The following is a 22004-nucleotide window of genomic DNA, read 5'->3' as shown; positions in this document are numbered from 1 at the left end:
TGGATTTCCTCGTCGAAATATACGATTTGCGCTGCAAGAAAGCTGGTCTATCGTAAGCGTTGCTTCATGTCGCACGCTTTGAGTATGCATATAGTTCCACCTTCCTTCCAGGCATGTCGTAGGTGTAGTAACCGAGTGCCAAAGAAAACAAAGAAGGCAGTTATGTCCCTGCCACACTTCGTAAATAAAGAAATAAAGCAGTAAGATTGACATTAACTTGCAGTAGTACTCATTACGCAACCTGATGAGATTTATTAAGTCCTGCATGCAGGACAGAACAGTCAGTACTCTTCTGGTCACCAGTGTTATAGTATGTAACGAGAGTACCACAGTCCATCTCCCGGTCATTTATCAAGCTAACCGGTTCGCCTAAGCCGACGATGCAACGCGATGCTGTTTTGCTTCCCATGTAGGTCATTGAGGTCTTCGTTGTAGCATGATGCGGTAGCGATAGAGCTACGGTGAAGTGCCTTAGCTTGTGGAGACAACGAATCTAGGAGCCTTTCATTTGCTAGCAGATCTTTTGAACTTTTAGGCAGGGACAAGTTAAATATATTTCTCATCTATTACCGTGTTCAGTACCCGTAGCTGACTCTTGTAGTACCTGTAACTTGCATTCGAAATTAATACCGACACGAATACCACGAAATAAAAAACTAATCGTCAATGCATGTATTCTGGATCATATATGTTGCATGAACGCAATGCACTTTAGAGAAATTCAAGACTTCATTTATCAATACCGTGAGAAAAACAGCATCGTAACAATATCACTCGAGCAGACGTAAATACGGACCCACTGTGGAGGCATCATTGATACATGATATGTCCACGTAAAAGGCTGCCCACTCAAATTTGTTTATTATTTATTTTGCAGAGAAGACTTTCTCCAGAAGCCGAGAAAGGTAAGCCATTATTTGATCTTGTTCCGTAAAACAGGCTTGTTGAAGAAACTGATTGCCTTTCCAACATGTCCGTACACACATCAAACCGAATGAAGGAAAGAAGTGGACATTTTAGGGCTCGTTTTTTTAGCACAATCATCATCATCATCTTGACTGCGCCCATGCAGCGCAAAGGCCCCTCCCATGATCCATCAATCAATCTGGTCTTGTGCTTTCTGCTTTCACTTTATACTTGCATACTTTTTCATCTCATCAGCCCACCTAACTTGTCTCCCCCTCGCATCTTTTTTAGGAATCCATTGCTTTTAATGACCAGCGGTTATCTTGCCTAGGTGCTACGTGCCCGGCCAGTTCTCAATAAACAGCACAATATTTCACTTAGTGCTCTTAGTATAAAAGACCTTAGGTTTGAGACAATAAGAGGCGTAAACACTAGGAAGGAAGGTTAAAACATACACTGTAAGAAAAAAAAAGATTATGAGTGAATCCTTTCGGGTAGCCCTGACTTGTCACGTATATGGCTCTCTATAAAGGAGACATGTTAACACTCTTATGAGTCATATGACTCTCCGAAAAGAATATAATGATTTCGAAATAGACTGGACACGCCTTCATAAAGAGAGTCACATATGCGGCAAGTCAGAACTCCTTAATAAAAAGTCAGAGGGCTCTTTTTTATACAGTGCATATATCACAGAGATGTCTGGTATGGTCGCGGGTGCACCTTGTAAAATTGGCCGAAACGGATAAATTAGAAAACTAGAGAGCACATAGTAAAGACATTCATCTCTATCCTCAGAGGCTACATCGACTGAAGGAGTAAATTTACTGCGGCGATCTGACAAAGAAGTCATACCGCCTGATAATCTGGTAAATGTTTCGGTTGGCTAGCCTGTTGATGAGGTTTAACGTCTTAATGTGACTCGGAATATGAGAGGCGCCGTAGTGAAAAGCTCAGAATATTTACGACAATTTGGTACTTGCAGTGACATCGTACAGCATACGGGGCGTTAGCATTTCGAATTTATTTAAATTTGACCTACGTGGCAAGGACCGAAGCTGCGACTTTCAGGACAGCAGCCAATTACCGTAACCGTTGAACCACCTGGTTAGGTGGACAACATAACTATTCAGTTCTTGAATAACAGAAGAGCAACTAAAGTATTCTATTCATACAAACACGAACAACTGACTTCACTTTTCGTTGCGCCAGAACCCGGAGGTATACATTTCTAACTTTTGTTGTAAGGCTGCGCGGAAGGCATACTAATATGTCTATCCGAGCCCATGAGTTAAGCTCCATAATTGAAGAAAAGTAATTATTGATGCACTTTAAACGCGGAACAACAATGCAACCTTGTTAATGTAACTTTTCTTTCTAGATGGACATGTGTTTTAGTTTTGGCAATTTCGAGCACGTGCCGTCATTTGTGAACAGCAATGTTATTTGCTAGTACACTTTCGCTCTTATCGCTTGTGTTCGCTACCTGTTTGCAGGGCGAGCCCTCGACAGTGAAGGCCGTTGTACACAACCAGTACAACTCGCCCCTGCAGCTCTACTCGCAGGAAAAAGTCGCCGAGACTTTGGCCTATCACGCCCAGGCCATCACCGCCGAGGACGGGTGAGCTCAACTTGCACCCCAAGCTGTTTAACACCGCATTCATGCAGGAGCACATAACGTTGTATATGTATGCCACACTGACTTTCGTGAAACAAGCATTTCAAACAAGTCAATATTGCGCCCTTATTCGTAGCGGGGAATGCCGTATATGTGTCATCACGTGTCCATCGAAAGTAAAAAACCGTAGCATCGTAACCTCAGCGGAGGCATAAGTGAAAGTCCAGGACAGTATTGCTGCATGAATTCTGACATTTTGTGGGACGATGCGCGTTAGTGCCTGACGAAAATGACGAAGGGTTGTCTCCACTCGGTGGCTGGTCAACCGGTCACGCCGCTGCTGCTAGTTTGAAATATATCTCGTCTACAGCCTCATTGATACGGCGTCTCTTCTCTTCCGTAACATATTTGGTGGAGGTGGAACGTTCCCCGTCCTCGCCACGAAGCTTCGCAGTATCCGCACCGTCGAAACACCTCCGGTGGCCTCAGTCATTCAAGCAGTCGTGCGGCAAGAAAATGCTAACCTCGTTTTTCCTTTCACCTGCTCCGTCTCCCGAGCTGACTACAGACCGATGCCAATGAATACATACATGAATTGTCCGAATACGCACGCGTTCATGCGTTACGAATATCACCCGTTCATTCACTCAGTAAAAGCGACAATTTCATAATCTAAAGAAAATTAGAAGTGATCGTGAAGGAATTCCACTTTTGATGCTAAGGGTTCGGAGGTTCTCTTTGTTGTTGAAAAAGTACTTTAAAGACAGGAGGTGGGAATAACCTTTGGAAAGGACCATGATGGTGTGAGGAGTTGGTCTGACCTGCACGATACCCTCACTTCACCAGGTCCTACGCCAGTCATTGAAAATGTTAACACACGTATTCATAACACATCTCATGCGCATCGTAAGTCAATTGAAGTTGTGCTTCAAGCAATTATTACGAATGTAGCTGCCAGTATGCATAACATATTCCTTTATGCTAGTGCCATATAGTGCACATATTCTTAATCAAGGCGTACATGGCAAGATCATGTAACATGATCACTGACCGTGTACAGTTTCCAGTAAAGTGCTGAAGCATAATTGTTGCAATGAGATACCTCTCGCAGACACAGTTATCTTGATGAAGAAATTTCAACAGTGCCGCTGGCTCTTAAATCTTTTGAAGTGATCACAAATATAAAAATCAAGTCTAACTGTTTAAGTATATTTAGCTTTCTACTGTGCCAGAAAGAGCCACATTTAGCTCGACAGGAATGATGCATTGTAAGCGAAAAACGTCATAAAAACGAAAGAGAGTTGGCAACGCTGCCTTGAAGTTTTATCACCGAATGAAAATGATGTCATAGATTCCAACAGCGCTTAATGATGCCTACATAACGCTTTTCCTTGGTAGGAGTAGACTGCGTTGTATTCCAAGTAGGCTAAATACTGATCTTAAAGGAATTCAGAACATTTAATTCGCGTACGCTGTGGCCGAAATGTAAAACAAAGTGCTACATTCATGGCGTTGCGCTGACGTAAGTACCAGCGATCAGGCTATGGCCTGAATGATACAAAATCTAACCTCTGCTTTTATTATCACCTTCATCAGCCTCCTACGATAAAATTAACGAAAATATGCCTTCTCAAGAACAATTTATCAGTCTTGACCAAACACTTCGTTCACTTCAGCGTCTCATTAAAGTGGTGCCTACGAAGCCAGTGCATACTGGAGGTAGCCGGGAAAGTAGGACGGCTATATTTGTACTAGCAAGAGGCGTCAAGCCCGACAAATTTGTCAGTGGGGCAAACTAGTTCAACGAGTTAACTATAGGTGGAGAGGAGAACATGTGGGAACAGACCAATGAGATGTGAAGCAGTATACATACTCGCGTAGCGTTAGTCTGCTCATAGCGGTATTCGAAAGACGGACACTCTTATAGAAGCTGAACAAAGAGCGAATGAACAAAGCGTCTTTAAATAACTTGGTGTGTCACGCCGAAAAGTAGGTGGGCGCACGACGACGGGGAACTTTTGACGCTCTTCCAGGCGTCAGGCATGGCAGTACAAGCGAGCGAGCGAGAAAATGTTCTCTACACTAATCCCATTGCTAAAAGACGTAACTGTTTTGCTTGGGGAGAAAGAATGATTTCTGGTATGTGCCCACGCAATTTAGAAGCGGCCGCGATCGAGGGAAACTGGAAATGAGTTCGACTTTGCAGTGAACAAAAAAGAAAATATACAATAACAAAGAATAATACGAGTGGAAGTTGGGAACCTGTGCCCACCTGGGAATTTATGTGAAGCTTAAAGGAGCGTCTTCATTGGCCAGCGTAAGGACACCCATTAATCAAGAAGGTGATCAGTGTGATAAGAAAATATTGCTATGGAGATGGCCAGTCGCATTGCATGAGGCAGTTACAAAATTTGATTTCTTGCAAAACAAGCTCTGTGGCGACATGAACCGAAAGTGAGAAGCAAATGGGGAATTGGAGGGAAGGTTGGCCAGATACCGCAGTTCCAATCTGCAACCATACTCTTAGGAAAACACTTACGTATTAATGTTGGACCACAGATATGAGCAATATTTTCTTTTTTGATCGACAACGTTCACATGTATGAACGCAGCCATCAGTTCGAGATGGCTGGGCATTCAGGAAGTTCTTCAAGTTCAACTTTCGCTGGGTGGCGGAATCGTGTGACAAACAGACAGACAGGAAGACAGACATACCAACATTTCTGCGTTCAAATATCCCAAGAAAGACTAACGTCCTAAAAAAGAACGGATTAAACCAAACTGCTGCGAGGCTATTTATGTACCGTGCTTCGAGATACTTATGCGCAGACACGCCGGTAACCCATGATGTCATTCCATGATGTCAGTTGGCGTGCTCATTCTTAGAGTCAGGTTTAGCTTTCATAAGCGAACGAGAAATTACGTCGAGGCAAAATGTTATTTATTCATATTGCTGTTAAGAAATCAGTACCACATGCAACAATACACTTGTACGTGTTTCAAGTTGGTTTTTCATTTTTATTACGATTCCAATAATAATTTACTTTAACTGGCCTAGGTAAAGCTCCACAACCTGTACGAGCATATATGGAATGACTTTGCTGTGTTTCACAGAAGCACTGACGAAACACTGGTGTCGTAAGGTTGCCATAATGGTCGCTCCCTACTGTATGATCGTTTTATTTATCTCATCAGGTTCAAAAAAAAAATTCTGCAATGCGAATTCGCGTTCAGAGTCTTTCGAAAGTCTACATTATACAATAACTGTTGCTTGAAAACATGCCCGCATTTTCAAGGCTGGTACGCCGGCATAGGTTACACCTGTTGTAGTCAAATAACGTCAAGAAGCGTAGCGGTGATGACGTGATAATAACAAGTGCTCATGTGCTTCCTTGCCAAGTGAGCCCGAATACTGTTGGGGTCATTTACGTCAGCTTGAGACACTATGATACCTGGCAAACTGAAGATGTTCATAGACGTCTTGACGTCTGGTGATCAAAGAAATTTACATTATACCCGGTAGGCAGTCTGTGATTGCATCGGTAAACTTCATTAGTTGTTGGGAAAACTCACTGAAGAAAGAAATCTCATTTAGAACGTGGCAGATTGGATTAAGTGCGATAAAGTTATTCATTGATTCTGCGGAAATATACGGGTGGGTGTAGAAAGCACGTACGTGCACAAAACAAAGACGGCTTCAAAAAGCGGAAAATAAGACATAAATCAGCCACCTGTCTTACCATTTTATGGGCAAGCCTGAAAGCAGTGGGAAAATGTTCACGCCAAAACAGGCCCCCTGTATATAAAATATTGAAAAGTAGCTTGGGGCATACGACGAGGTTAGTGATGAAAGCATTCAATATCAAAAACAAATGAAACAAGCAAACAAACTTCGTCTTATACCTTGAAAGCTCGATTTGCAATAATAAATAAATAAATAAATAAATAAATAAATAAATAATAAATAAACAAATAAAGTTTGTCAATGTAGGCTTTCGGTTGCAGATAGAGGTGTTGACCTATTAAGAAACAGAGAGCCAACAACAAACTTAACAAACTTTGACTAGGTAGGGAAATAAAGCTTTGTTTTTTAAGTCAGTCTTCAAAACGAAATAGCGATCTCACATCATCGTCCAACGCGACAAATTTCTTAATATGCTCGCCTTATTCGTGTTGCCATTGTGTCAAATAAATATGTTAATAAATTCAGGTGGTTCTCAGCGTTATTTATCCAACAGAAAGATTTCCAAGGTTAATTTGTTAGAACCCATGTATTGTGCTGTGCGTATAGTGTGCTTCACATATCGCATAGGGGGCGTTTTTTTCTTCAAGAAAGCTGGGTGTCATTTGCCATTGGCAACTGTACTAGTGACGTGAAGGTAGCATTGAAATTAGCCAAAAAAACTATTTTCAAAATGTTGTACCTCTAACGATTACAAACAAACAAAGTTGTTTAAGTGCACGAAGAATAAAATGAAACGTGTGCTGGAGATCTTAATAGCTCCTTGGTTGTGATGTGACTTGCAAACATTGGCTTTTCACTTCAGAAATTGGTTAACGCCTGTCACTTACATTGGGCCCATGCATTACATAATACCAAAACAAAAAAGTTGCAGCTCTTCCGAAGCATTTCTTTTGTAGGTTGGCTTAGTGATAAGTCGTAGTAGTTCTAGCACTTCGACAAGTTGCTAGGCGATTTCTTTGAGACATTTAGCTGTATCCATCAGCTTTTTATAGACGAGGCTTGTGGCAGGTATTTTGAGTACTTTGCTCGTACGCATTAGTACTGTCGACGAAGGTCTTTTGCCATTTTCGCAGCAATCGTGCATGCACCAATGGTGAGAGTATCGTAATTGGTGAAAAGTCAATACCAGTTATAACTTGAGCGGGTTTTGTTACAAGTTCAGAAAGGACCCACGGGTGCGATTAGAAACTATCATTGTAAACAAACGTCGAACGCTTGTCTAGATCTGAGGCTTTGTTCTTGCAGTGCGGCGAATATTCGTTCCTAAACTGTTTTCATTTCGCATTGTAGCTTACTCACGAATCTGTTACGTTGTGTGCAGGGTCAACAACATCCAACCCGTGGGGCTGCCCCAGAACCTCGTTCGCTCCGCTGTCCTACAGGCTCTGAGCGAAGACGACATTGGTAAGACCGCAATCTGTGCAGCGCGTGCGCCACTTGTTGTGATAGATAGGACGAGAATGAAAATCTAAGGTGCAGTGGACTCGTGACGTTCCATTAGGGGAAGAAACATCAATGTTTAAGAAGCCAACACGCAATGAAAGCTATAAAAATTTGTTACCGCTAAATTTTAAACCTTTTGATCGATTTTCTATAGTTTAACGCACTGGTTTGAATTTATTTAGGAATATGCCACGGCAGATGAGTGGTTGCGATGCTCAGAGGTTCACTTGAAGTTCGAGGCTTGCATACCGGCCGCAGTGGTCACATTTTGATAGGGGCGAAATTCTAGAGGCCCCCATGCTGTGTGATGTATGGGCATGCTAAAGAACGCCAGATGGTCAAAATTACCGGAGCGCTCCACTGCTGTGTGTGTCCCTCATAAGAATATCGTGGTTTTGGGACGTAAATCCACAAATAATAATAATAATAATAATAATAATAATAATAATAATAATAATAATAATAATAATAATAATAATAATAATAATAATAATAATAATAATAATAATAATAATAATAATAATAATAATAATAATCGATTGATTGATTGATTCAGTATACATATGGGATAGATCTACGACTGAAAAAGTCAAACGTGCGAGTATTTTCAACACAAATAGTCTGAGTGCAGCCTGGGAAAAAACTTTAAGAAGCAATTTGGAACAGCCTTTTTCCTTTGATTCGTCTTAGTTAGTCGGCAATAAATTAGAACAGCGGTCATCCACCTATTTAGACTCAACGCTTTACCCTATCTCGCCTGTTTTCAGAAGCGTACATATACAGGACTCCAGTTGACAGCTGTCGATGCACCACTTGCTTCACTGTCAGTTTGATGACCGATCAACCGAACTGCAAAACAACGGCATGTGAACATTAGGCACCACGCACGCAATAACAAACACCGTTATCACGGTTCTCCTTTTGCCGTTTCCGCCTGTTCCCACATTTTCTCCTATATATGACAGTCCGGTTCAAGAGTCATAAATCCCGGCCTATGATAAGATCTGTGGACACAGTTTGTGTCAATGTAGCTAGCACTGTCGTTAACTGCTACTTCAGATTTGTCGCGATACACAATTTCCGAAGTGCATTGCCGTTGCGGGGGTTGTATTTATTTATATCACAGACGCTGCAGAGTGCCCATAAATCTTGTCACCCCGTCATGTTGCACAACCAAACGCTACCACGGCCAATTTCGCGACTTGACAGCAGCTTATTTGATGTGTTACGTGCACTTCCGCAGTGGACTTGTAACGTTAGACCGTCCTACGGCAGCTAGCGATGGTGACGCGTGGCCGGCAGTTATTTCTGTTGGCTGGTAAGAACGAAGGTGAAGAGGAGCATGGAACTGAGGCGGCGTAGTGCGAAGAATGCGAGTGTGTTAATAAATTTTAGGGGCGGAAATCGAGACACAGGATGCCCGGCCACTGCGCAGAGCAAGAGCGAAGACTGCTAAATGAGAAAGCCCAGGACCCGTCCCGCCCTTGCCGCTTGCTTACACCGCTGCGCCGCAAAACGGCCGCCGTCTCTGCAGCGGAATGTCTCTGCGCCAAAATAAACCGGCTCTTGGGCCAAGCCCAAGCAGAGACGCCAGCAAGACGCGACGACGCACTGCGCTAAAACTAGCCCGGGTATGCAAGCTTGCCGCTCCACCGCCACCGCTGGGGGTTCCAGACCCAGTGCTTTCGATTGCTCTGGCGCCGCCTCTTTTTTTTTTTATCTCACCGGGAATTCGTTCGCTTTCACCGACCGTTTACTTTTCGCACGGCCTCATTTGCGGTCCCGAGTTCGACATGTGCGTTTGCCGCGCTGCTATTTGAAACTGGCCGCTCACGGCCACTGCCTTAAATGAACACTGTTTTGATAAAGAGGTTGGACACGACATCCTCCCATCAAATCTGATCGCTTTTCACCCTGGGCTCTTGACTCACGACGTTATGCCCCTAATAAAAACCTACGTGTACAGGCCATCGCCCAGTGCACACCAGAAATCACACGGGGAAAAAGCCTTTGACCACATCGAACACATGGCAATGCTTAACGTTCTTCCCTAGGTGGGGCTAGACAAGAAATCATTGAACATGGGTGAAGATGGTTTTAAAATAAGGTTTTCACATCTCATGCTTAGCGTATTAGACCAAACGCAAAAGTTTTGGCGAATAGAGGCACTACGTAAGGAGCAGTGCCCTCACCTATGCTATTTAATCGGCCAGTGGCTATATAAGGTTGCAATAAATTTGTAAAAATTTGAAAATATACACTTTGTGGTATACGTTTATGACTTAACATTGAGTGCCAAAAGCAAAGTAGGACAGATGGAGACCAGACTACAAGAAAGTGTCCATACTGTAGACATAAATGACATGAGCTTGAAGTTGACGGCACTTGAATCGGAGCTTTTGGTACTAAAAATCGCAGAAGAGGCGAAAAATCAGAAGGCTACATTCCAAAAGGTGAGCACAGAGTGAAAGTCCACATCCGTGGTGAAACACAATCAGGTAAAACGATAGAAGCAAGGTCTTAAGATGCTACATACAAGTGATTAAGCCAGACTGTAGAGCAAGACTGCATATTTTGAATACAACAGACGAAGTCAATATGCTACTGATGATAATCGCCAATAGACACGGAGGCCTGGCGGAGTACAACCCTTTAAGGCTCGTTTACGCTTTCACCTTCGGCCACTTCACCTATGGGGCGGGGCTACTCAAATGGATGCAGGCGGACCTTAACAACCGTAAGCGCTTGCGGTGCTTTTAACTGTAACGTAAACTTGAAGGTTTTTGGAAGTCTTACACCTTTGACGAGAATGGGAGTCCTGTTTTTCTCCGCTATCCCCACCCCAGCTATCGTAGTTGTGCTTTCCTCATTTGTTCGGTTTGGAGCAGAGGTTACGAAGCATATACACACATGCGCTCAGGAAAGCACTTGCAGCCTTGACAAAAAACGCCCGCTTGTCGGAACGTCGGCTCAGAACACTCCCAGTTAACGAATAGTTTATCACAAGCCTCTATCTTCCCCTCATTCTTGGCATTTTCTGTATTTATTATGACGGCTGTGCATTCCAAGGTCGTTAATTTATTCAACAAGTTAATATTTACTAAATTTTATAGAACGTATAAGAGTGCGATGTTTACTTCTTGTAGCTGCCCAGTAATTTGAAATCGCTATAAAAAATCCAGCTTTTAGTCGATACAGTGATATTTCTATTGGCTGGTGCACTTTAGTCATCGTCGCGAATTATCCCGTGAAACCACGTTTCTTATAGAAAAGGTGATAATGGTAAACTGTGATAAAAGAACTGATTCAACCTGTTTTTTGTGTGTTCATGTTGTGATACGTGCTCAATTGTTTATCATTTGAGCTGGTTCATCATGTGTCCACCGGCCAGAAGATACGCTGAGACCCAAGGGAATACCAAATAATCTTGTGTTTACTTTTTTTCACACTGGCCAAGGGCGTAGTTGTCAATGCATAACTCCAATTTAGCAGTAAAAAAATATTAGGCAGCATAATTATTGCGCCGGACACCATCTCATGACAGCTTGCATTTTCAAAATTTGACAAAACAGTCCCTAATTATAAAATAAAAAAGTTCGTTCTTTCTGGATTGAGAACATATTTAAACGCAGTTCCTTTCTTAAAATAGTTCTGATGGAAGACAATAGTTGCCGTTTAGAATATTTTCTGCAGAGTCGGCGAATATGACAGATGCATGATTATTTTATCCCCAGCTTACTTTGTAGTGTTATATTGATTATTTTATGCCTAACAGCCATTTCTCTTTTATGTGAATCTTCGGGAATTCTGTGCATGACTAAATTAAAATGCCAATTTTTCTGTTAAATGTTACTGAACATGTTAGACGTCACGCGCGCTTGCAGTAATTTTACGATATTCTGATGTCTGCGCTTTTTGTATTTTTCAGGTGGAAACCCATATCGAACCGCGAACGGGACAACTGCAGTGCAGAGGTAAGTTACTGCAAATATGTGTATCTGTCGTTATATTAAGCCGCCCTGCCGCGGTGGTCTAGTGGCTAATGTACTCGGCTACTGACCCGCAGGTCGCGGGTTCAAATCCCGGCTGCGGCGGCTGCATTTCCGATGGAGGCGCGAATGTTGTATACCCGTGTACTCAGATTTGGGTGCAAGTTAAAGAACCCCAGGGGGTCAAAATTGCCGGAGCCCTCCACTACGGCGTCTCTCATAATCATATGGTGGTTTTGGGACGTTAAACCCCACAAATCTAATCTAATCTATTTCAAGCCCTATGTTTTAGCGCAGCAAAAAGCAGCAGGCATCACTATAATATGCTGCGCACGCTATTATTTTAATACCAAGAAAATATCCTGTAAGTACATTTTGACACATTGTGACAAAGGTATTATAAGGGAAGAAGAAACTGAAGTTAGGAAGTCTTGCTGATTGAACAGTAATTTGGCGGTAAGCACCGTGAGACGTGCGCAACTACCGTAGACAATAAAACGACATTTTAACCACGAATGAGTAACGAGCTTGTGTTTTTCACACCGAAAGTAGCTTAAGTCTATGAAAGGCGTAAGCTCTTGCATCAATGAAGCAATCGTGGTTCTGAGCGGTTTGTGCAAGAAACGTGTTAATGTGATTGTTCACCTCAGTAACTTTTTATGATGAGTTTGTACTACGGAAAGAAAAAGAAGATTTGCCTTTAAATTGGTTAGATACACGTGTGAATAATCGCTATGGGTTTTATTGCATAACGGATTTATATGCACATGAAGGAGATGTTACCATATGTACGAGTAAGCACGAGTTTTGTTCTGAGTAATGTTTGTGCATTGGCCTCGAGAACAAGACAGAAGTGAACTCGGTTGTCACTCTATGCAGGACTACTGCTCCTCCAACACCTCCACCGAAACCGCGGCCTCCATCTTATAGCGGAGGACCGCCGCAACCAGAGAGGCCGTACTCTTCGTCCGGGCACCACGTGACATTCTCCAACCCGGGAACTCCCGGCACGCCACCTATCCAGCAGCATCACACCTACATACCACCTCCACCACCACTGCATACCTACCAGCAGCCTAGCTACCAACAGTTCAGCTACCAACAGCCAGCTTATGAACAGCAGCCAGTTTACCATCAACAACCAGCCAGCTATCCGGTGCAGCACGCGCGGCAGAGCAGCTACGAAGAGGTCGATCAGCGCCAGCAGCAGATTCGGGAAGCCGAGTTGAGGCAGCGTCAATACGAGGAAGAGCGGCTGCAGCAGGCGCAGTACGAAGAAGGGCGCTTCCGCCAGCCGCCACAGGACTTCCGGCGTGTCGAGTTTGAGGCCGAGCAGAGGAGGCTTCGCGAAGAAGAGGAGCGCCGCCGACGCGTGATTCAGGAGGAAGAGAACAAGAGGCGCCAGGAGGAGGTACTGCGCCAAAGGCGACTCGAGCAGGAGGAGCAGGAGCGCCAGCGGCGTCAGGAGCAGCAGGAGTACGAGCAGTACCAGCAGCACCAGCAGCAGTACCAGCGATACCTCGAGGAGCAGAAGCGTAGGGACGAGGAGCTGAGGCGGAGGAACTTGGAGCAGAATCAAGTACAGCAGCAAGAAGCCGCCCGCCGCCGGCAGCTCGAGGAGCAACAGCGAAGAGCGCAGCAGCAGCAGCAGCAGCAGCAACAACATCAGGTGCGCTTCCAGAACGCCCAGCGGGAACCGCTGAACGTGCAGCAAGCCCAGAAAGAGGCCCAAAGGCGCTTTCAGCCAAGTGCAGCTGTGGCCAGCTCGCCCCAGCACCAGGAGCAGGTGGGCTCTCAAGCTCAGCGCTGGGAGACTAGAATCTGGGAGGAACAGCAGGCCAGGATGCCCGGCACACCACTAGGATCGCCCACCGTCTCACGCCGGGCGCGCGACAACGTGTGGCCGCCAAAGGTGGGGGCTATGAACGCAAATGTTTAGTGTAGATAGGCCACCGTTCTCACCGAAAATCCAGGACCGTGCTGTCGAATCCCACTAAGCGCTGGTGTTTACGACCGTTTTGCACCTATAGCTCGTACAAGCATGCCGTCTGCACGCCGTAAGAATATATTTACGTGCTACACTAGGTACGCATATTAAATTTGAGGCTGGCGGCCTTGCAGATTGGTTGTACACCATGCTATACTGTTTAGAGTATTATCTCATTTCATTTAACGCATATATAAGTCATTTTGCACACCAAAAACAGCACAGTGTTCTTGAAATTGGGCCAAGACAAAGTCACGAAGGCTTTACAGTGCCGCATATTAGAAACAAGTTCAACCGCAAACCCTTTAGAACTTGCAATCAGCCGCAAACCAAACACAAGTAATTTGTTTTTGGTAATCTTGTGACTTTATATTACTCGCTACCGTGATGCAGTAACGATCAAAGGTTCTTAACATGACTCTGGCTCCATGATATTTGACTGCAATCACAGCTATGAGTCTGATGCCTTTTGTTTTTTTCTTTGTTTGAATAGCCATTTTCACAAGGGGCGCAGTCCATACTACTTATTTATTTCCTCAAGGTCTACCAATTGATATTTGTGATTTCCTGCAGTGCCTGCATTGTTTGTTCTGTGGAAGATATTGTGCTTGAGTGTATCCAGGTTTTAGTGTTTTTTTTACTCTGAAATATTCATGTTTGTAAATGGTACACATATATCGCTAAAAGTTACAGAGCGAGCTAAATTTATTTTTACCACTGTTAAGAGAGACATTGCTATGGTTCCACTTCACACCGACTCTTTTTTCTTATTTTCAGGAATCGAGCGTGCGATGGACTCCTAAGACGGGATTTTCTCCGCAACTGACACGTCAAAGTTAGTGAACACTTGATTATGTTTACAGTAAAAGTTACTTTGCAATACGCAAGTGTTTTTAGCCTCGGTACTTTGTAAAAGCGAGGGAAGCGTTGTTGGGCTTCTTGAGATACGCCACTTTGTGCGAATGCTTGTATCGAAGTGGAGACTGAGTGCTTTCTTGCGTGCGCATGTTAAGGTACAAACATGTAGGTTCTGTCGTCATCGTCCTCTTCTTTCAGTTCTCTTTGTCCACTGCAAGGCAGTGAACCGAGTGTTTGTCCTTGCTGGCCACTCTGCTATTAGTAATGAGCGTCTGTACTCCGCTGTGGCCGTGAGAAAGGTAGACATGTCGGGAAATGCCAGTGAACAGGGTTGTTTTGTGTAGGATGAAGTCCAGGTTACATTACACTTGGAGAAGCTTCATTCAGCCGTTTACATGGAGAAAAGATGGCTCGAAATTCGCAATCTTATCCTTACAGCTGTTCATCGCACCTATGGCACATTGTGTTTCTATCCGTAGGCTTTCACCTGTACTTCCTCTTCCCATACAAGATCTCTCACCTTGAAGGAACACTCTCATTCATGCTGATAAGGTCTCAAGAAAACATTCTATTAGTAAAATACACCAGAATCGCCCTCGTATAGTATAAAACAGTGCGGTAGCACCGTGAGTAGAATCTTATTTTCATGGCAACGCTTGCCGTTGAGCTCGTGGCTCATGCTGGCGTCTGCTAGCACTCGTGCAGAAACAGACGTAAGTGATATGCGCAATATGATCACCTATCGCTGCATATATTCTCTCCTTGCGCGCAGGTTCGCAGGGCGCCAAGCAGTTCGTGTGGCCACCGCCAAAGTCCGGCGTGGCCAATGGAGATGACGGCGGCTTCCCGTATCGGCCTCCGAGCCGCTCGGCCGTGAACGCGTGGCACCCGCCACAGTCGCCCACGTCGGGCTCGCGGACGCCGCCGTTCGCGCGCTCCCCGTCTCTGGGTCGCCGCACGCGCGACATCGCCTGGCCGCCGCCACAGCCCGAGGCGTCGCCCAAATTTGTGCCGCGGCCCGTGAGCCGCAGCGGCCTGCACCGGCCCGACGAGTTCATCCAGCAGAACGCCAGCTGTGGCGTGCCGCCCACTTACAGGCCACCGCCAAATTCCTCCCAGTACCTGTAGATCGCCTTTCCTCGGAGCCGCGTAGGGTTCCCCTACGTTCTCCCACCGTACAGGAGATGTGCGGGAACGCTACACAACACCTCCACGCCCTAACACTGCGTGCCGTCCCGTTGTTCCCTCCGTTTTCCCTTCGCGCACACACGCTTGCTCCTCAGACCACGGCCTCTTTCGCGTAATTTTTATGCTCACGCTAGTTGTCGAGCTAATTTTAATGAGCCATTTTAACAACACATATTTGTTCATTCGTCTTGGGTGATTACCAGTCAGAGACTCGCAGCATGGATTTTCCTTGCGTGTGTTCATGTCATAAACTTTGCGTCAGTGATTTAATTAAAGCTAACGGCGTATTGGGCTATATTAGAGCTGGAGGCCGTGGTCTGTGGAGCCGGTTAACACCCCGACGTGGTATGCTAGATAAATTATGGGGAGTGTTTAGGTACGTGGCATTCCTGGTGCATGTTCTTCGAACGTTCTTGGTTATCTTTTTTTTTTCCTTGAACTAAAGACAGCTTTCTTGACCGCCTGCTCGAAACTATAAGGCGTGGTAGCGAGAAACAGTTGATAAAAATACAAATAAATTACTAGCATGAAGTTTACACAAGTATTAATTGAAATGAAAGAAGAAAGCTGCCAGGTTGACGCATTTAGAATATGCTCAGCTGCAAATGTATGATCCATCCGTGAACAGGATAGTCAACAACATGCGGCCAGAACTTGCACCCGAGATGCAACTTTTTTTTGTTTTCGCGCGGCACACACACATTTGATAAACAGGCTGCAAAGAATTGGTGGTAATCTTTATCAGACCGAGAAACTAAAAGGGGAGATTGTTGCCGACGAGCTGAAGGAGATACATCATGGGCAGCTGCACCGCGGGACTTGTTACATTTTACAATGTCTTTTTTTTAGAGAGACTTTCTCGAGAAGTTCGAGTTTTTCACTACTTATTTAAGTTTGTCTGTGTTATGTAAAGCCCGTCCATTCGCGGATCGTACATGCGTTCTCCACCATTGCCCGGTAGGCCATTTGTTTTATTCTTAAGTGGAAACCAATTCACAGAGCACCGCTTACGCATGGCTGTTCGTGGAAAAAAAGAAATCATTTTTTTATAATTAACAATATACGAGATGAAAAGCTTTTACAAACTACACGCGCGTACACTTTAAAAGAAAAGCTGTGATAAGGTACCGAAGGGCAAAGTGTTTTCACATTTCGAGTGCCAATTACATTTTTTTGCCAAGGTGGCTTGATGAACTAACATCTATTGCCCTCCATCTTCTGTCTAGGATTATACAACGACGCAGCTGTTTTTACTCTGCACATATTCTGCCTCAACATTTACTAAAACAAACAAACGCATACTAACACTGACTCAGGAGCAGCGGGCCACAGATCACGCCTTTACCAAGCGGTGTGCTGTCCTTGTTAAAGGTAAATATCATTCGTTCCCCCTCCTAAATCGCAATAAAAAGACCGTTTGCCGAAAAGAGCGAATGGTTCTTGTTCTTTTTGTTAATTTTTTTTAAAGTAACGTATAGCAAGGTAACGTGGGACAAACTCTACTTAACGCACAAAAAACAATTAAAACTTCGCTGTTCTTTATATTTCATAGCAAACAGCTGTTCTTTAACGCCTTGTGATTTCTTGTGGCCCATGAATATCTTTGCAAGACTGATGTATGGGGTTATTGCGAGTGGTATAGTTTTATTTTTGTGAATATTTCAGTAAAGTACTTGTTAAAACTAATAGCCAAGTGTTATATAATGTGCGTGTTTGTGCTTCGCTTTCAAAAAATGAAGAGGTTGGTGCTTTGCATAGGGAAAGCTACACACAAGCAAATATGTAGGGCGAAAAAAAAAAGCAAAAGGGCAAGTGATTGCTGTGACGTCACGAATTGAGAGATATGGCCGAGGATTTGAGCGAGCTTCAGTGCGCAATATATATTTTTACTAACCAAGTATATATACGTCTATATTTGTACACACGTGTTGAGTTTTCTTCCATTATATTGCCCTTGGTATGAAAGCATACCATGCTATAGTGTGACTTCATATATATATATATATATATATATATATATATATATATATATATATATATATATATATATATATATATATATATATATATATATATATATATATATATATATATATATATATATATATATATATATATATATATATATATATATATATTTGTAGCCTTCTTACGTGTGAGCCACTTGCCTTATCACTTTGTATAACTTTTTCTTTCTTTGTATGCTGTAATTAGACATGTTCGGTGTAGTTCTCAACTAACCGGTGGATGGGGTTTCTAGTCAGTGAACATAGATTTAAATTTTAAAAGAAATTTAAATCTCGCTACCTAGGTATGCTCTCTGCGCACATGCATGTGCCCCTTGAGAGAGCCCCAGGAGCAGCTTTATAATTTTTAGTTCTGTCGCGATCTCTGTCTTTCTCTCCTCTTTCTTACTATACTTTCTCCTTTTCTTTCTCTTTCTCTCTCTTCCTCTCTTCCACAGTCGGGACGCCGAATGCGCATGTGATGCGTGACCTGCTACCTCTGTCAGGAAAAGAGAAGGAACATTATTAGGCTCTTGCAAAAATCTCGGTTCATAACGCCATAGCTTTAGGCAAGCACGCATTTTCTTTTTTTTTTCTGTTATCGCCTCTCTTTGGGTTCTGTTTTTTTACGTTTACGTTTGAATAAACGATGAAGAGATACTTCTTGTTGGTGACCCCCTTGTCCTGTGTGCTTTCTTCTGCTGACCTTCGAATGCCGTGGCGCATGCCTGGGAGGGCTTTAAGTTTTTTCCGGTGCTATGCCGCGGATTGGGAGAAGTGGCCCTCTTAAAAGAGTGCAGTGAGTTATTTTGAGATCATAATACATGAACCATCTTTTTTCGGTTTCTACGGGGAGCCTTTAGAGGTGACAAACGGACCGATTTGGTCAACCCTGGTGTCTTGAACGTGAGCACGAACCGCAAACTCAGAAGGAATTCCAGCATGCACACATTCTAATATATATATATATATATATATATATATATATATATATATATATATATATATATATATATATATATATATATATATATATATATATACGCGAAGAATTTACGCGACGTGACGGCTGTGTCATAAGATAAGAGTACACATTCAAATAAAATTGAGGAGACAGCGCTGCAGCTACAACGGATGTTTGAAGAACAGTAGCGCCAGTGTATGGTGCCTAACTACAATTGATATCAACTGTTGGAATATCAATGCATAACATCGATTGCCATGGTACGGCAAAAAATTCGGGTGCACCGTTGAGCCCAAGGACATCAATGTCGTCTACCGTGTCTCGGCGAAAAATGAATCCAACACTATAGGAAGATTTCGCTCTAGGACAAAAAAACCAAACTTTGCTTTCAAAGCACGGAAAGCACGAGTAACGACTGGCGTCATTGACTTTCGCAAAGAGAAGGATGAAACACTCAAAGCCGTGTTTGTCAACAATCACCTCACCCCGGAAATAATAGGATGTGTGCTCAGGCTTTGGAACTAAAAAAAGCGAAGAATTGGAAGCATCTATTTACCATTTCCGGCGTAATAAAGGCCAGAAAAGAAGATGAGAGCCGCGTCTTTCGTATACACGATACTGGCCATCTGTCTATAATTTAATATATAGTTACCTTTAAAATATCTTGAACAACCATGGATTTCTCTCTTTTTTCTTATCAGCTGACTAAAGCTTTTTCCATGTATACCCCCCCCCCCCTCTTCAGCTTTACCATTCGTTCACTTCAATGTCCGCAGCCTCAAAAAGCATCATGATGGCCTCGTGCACTTCCTATCAGGAATCGATCACACGTTTTCAGTCATATGCCTGTCTGAGACATGATTAGCAAATAACAACGATAATCTGTATGGCACTTCACAGGGTTGCAATTGTGATTCAACCCGCAGAGGCGGATGGTTCTGTAGTCTTTATTGATTCGTCGCTGTCATATAAGCGCCTTTATGACTTTTCCTTTACTAACTTAAACTGCGAATCCGTCTTGGCTTGAATTTAACCAAATGGCATTTTCACTGAACGGTAGAAACACTATCATTGCACCAATGTGCCGCTATCTCTCTTCCTATATTGCTAATTTTTCTCGCAACTTCAACTCCTCTTAAACCTTCTCGTTCCTGAAAACAAAAATGGGATCATATAGGGTGACATCAATATTAACGTACTTCAGCTTTACAGTCATTCATGCTTGGATTAGGTTCGCATTATTCAAAGTTTTGGCTTCTCATGATTATTCAAAGCTCCTACTATAGGTGTGATCCATCAGGTACAAATATACTGAGTGATCACATTCTGTCCAGTTTGACAACGAACGCTTTTGCGGTGGTGATAGACTCTCAATTTCGTGACCATTATTATGTTTTTTTAATGATTTTTTGGCTTGTCCCCGGCCAAAAATCATAAACAAGTCTTGGAAATGGTAATTAACAGAAAACATTTGTTTCCTTGATTAACCAACTAGATTTTTCTGATGTCACAGAAAATTAATTTTCTGAACATGCCTATCACTTATTTTCTGCTCTAATAACACACTGCATAACACAGAGCACATCGCATGTCCCTATTGCTCGGTGGTTTAAGGAGGAAGAAACCCATGGGTCACTAACGAACTATTGCACTCAATTTAAAAAAAAAATGCGTAGAAAGCTTGAACGGTTTAATACAACACTACAAATTTGCTACAAGAAATATTCGAATATGCTTGGTGCTATATTGCCTAACGGAACTGATACTAAACGAAACTGATAGCTAACTAAGGAGGTCCCGAAAAAAACTGGTTCCCATGTGCGATGGACCAAAGAAGTACTGCTTCCAGCACATGCGCTGAGCCAATTGACGTTTCCAATGTTTTTAAAGACCATTTTGCCAACACCAAAAACAATAAACGGAGACCTTCACTTTCCCACTTATCGCGCTCTCCGCAATCATTTTAGTTATATCCTACTTCTAGCGCTGAAGTTCAATCTGTCATATAATCGTTAAATTTGTCATATCATCTGTCATATCATCGTTAAAAACAACCAGGGCGGGTTTATATTCTATTCACTCTTCACGAGTTCCACTGTTAAAAGCCAAAGTTTCTCCTGTTTTTTTTAGCATCATCCACAAAATATTCATGAACGGCACATGTGTAACCTCTGTTAAAAACGACAAAATAACTACCGTTTTCAACAACAGTAATCCTAAAAATTTTAACAATTACCGTCTGATTTGCATTCTTCCATTTTTAGTAAAGTAATCGAAAATATTTTGTGCAGTTGCCTCACGTCATATACCTGCTTTTTCTTCATGAGTTTGGTTTCCGTCCAGGTTTCGCAACTACACTGGCGTTTATTAGTTTCCCGGACAAAATCAAATTTGTCATTGATGATGGCTCACTGTTTGGGGCAGTCTTTGTTGATGTTACTACATGTTTTGAAGCTATTAAAATTTTAATTTACTTTCACAAGCTTACTTCTTACGGCGTTACAGGTCCAGCATTGAGCCTTATAAATACTCACAAACGTTCCCTGTCTAATTTCACGTACTCATCCGCTGACATAAACCTCCAAAGAGTTACAGAATATAAGTATCTTGGCATTATATTCACAAGTAACCTATCCTGGTCGAAACACATCGAATATGTATGCACAAAGTCACTTAAGAAACTGGGTTATCTTCGACGCACACTCAGCCAAGCACCAAAAGACACCAAACTCCTGATGTATAAAACACTAATCCGACCGACACTCGACTACGCATGCTCCGTGTGGAACCCTTACCGAAAAGGCGAAATTACCAAAATTGAAGCCGTTCAAAAGAAAGCCATCTGATTCATCTGTCGCAGGTATGACTGCGCTTTTTCACCAACCACAGCCCTCGTATCTCTAGAGCTAACCACCTTAGCTGCCCGTCGTGAAATTGAATCACTAACCATTTTTCACCGCATCATTCACTGTTCATATCACTTGTCATCGAACCAATATGTCACATATGCAAGCCCCACTCAGACCAGAAGCAATCACTCCCTTAACGTTTCCCCGCACAGACACGTTCAAATATAGCTTTTTTCCGCGAACAATTGAGCGTTGGAATTTGTTGCCTGGCCACGTGCGCTCTCTTGACTTGCTTACATTTCCTTCTAAGATACAACTATTGCACACTACGTAAATATACCGCTTTGTTTCCTTTCCCCCTTTGTACGAGTGCACTTTTGTACTTAGATGTGTATATTAGGTCGATTTTATGTAACCCTTTACCATGCCGCTAAAACTGTACACTTCCTTC

At 43.1% G+C, this 22004-nt stretch overlaps 1 protein-coding gene and 1 long non-coding RNA gene across 3 annotated transcripts in view; both read left to right on the top strand.

Annotated features, from left to right (window-relative positions):
- LOC119161277 (uncharacterized) overlaps nt 1-16186 on the top strand; it is an 82772-nt gene extending 66586 nt beyond the window's left edge. For both annotated transcript variants that reach the window (XM_037413666.2, XM_075879602.1), the window contains exons 3-9: nt 878-905; nt 2403-2527; nt 7591-7673; nt 11641-11686; nt 12581-13613; nt 14466-14523; nt 15319-16186. In XM_037413666.2, the coding sequence (XP_037269563.2) occupies nt 878-905; nt 2403-2527; nt 7591-7673; nt 11641-11686; nt 12581-13613; nt 14466-14523; nt 15319-15674 (1729 nt within the window). In that variant the 3' untranslated portion in view covers nt 15675-16186. The remainder of the gene's footprint in view (nt 1-877; nt 906-2402; nt 2528-7590; nt 7674-11640; nt 11687-12580; nt 13614-14465; nt 14524-15318) is intronic.
- Nucleotides 16187-16428: 242 nt separating this feature from the next.
- On the top strand, nt 16429-18414 carry LOC142776262 (uncharacterized). The gene is made up of 2 exons (XR_012887404.1): nt 16429-17105; nt 18199-18414. It is a non-coding gene; the product is annotated as an uncharacterized LOC142776262 (long non-coding RNA).
- Nucleotides 18415-22004: the final 3590 nt, after the last annotated feature.

The sequence above is a fragment of the Rhipicephalus microplus genome, chromosome X, assembly GCF_043290135.1.
Source record: "Rhipicephalus microplus isolate Deutch F79 chromosome X, USDA_Rmic, whole genome shotgun sequence".
Taxonomy (NCBI): Eukaryota; Metazoa; Arthropoda; class Arachnida; order Ixodida; family Ixodidae; genus Rhipicephalus; species Rhipicephalus microplus.
Note: the sequence above shows the minus strand (reverse complement) of the source record. Positions and strands in the feature narration are given on the sequence as shown.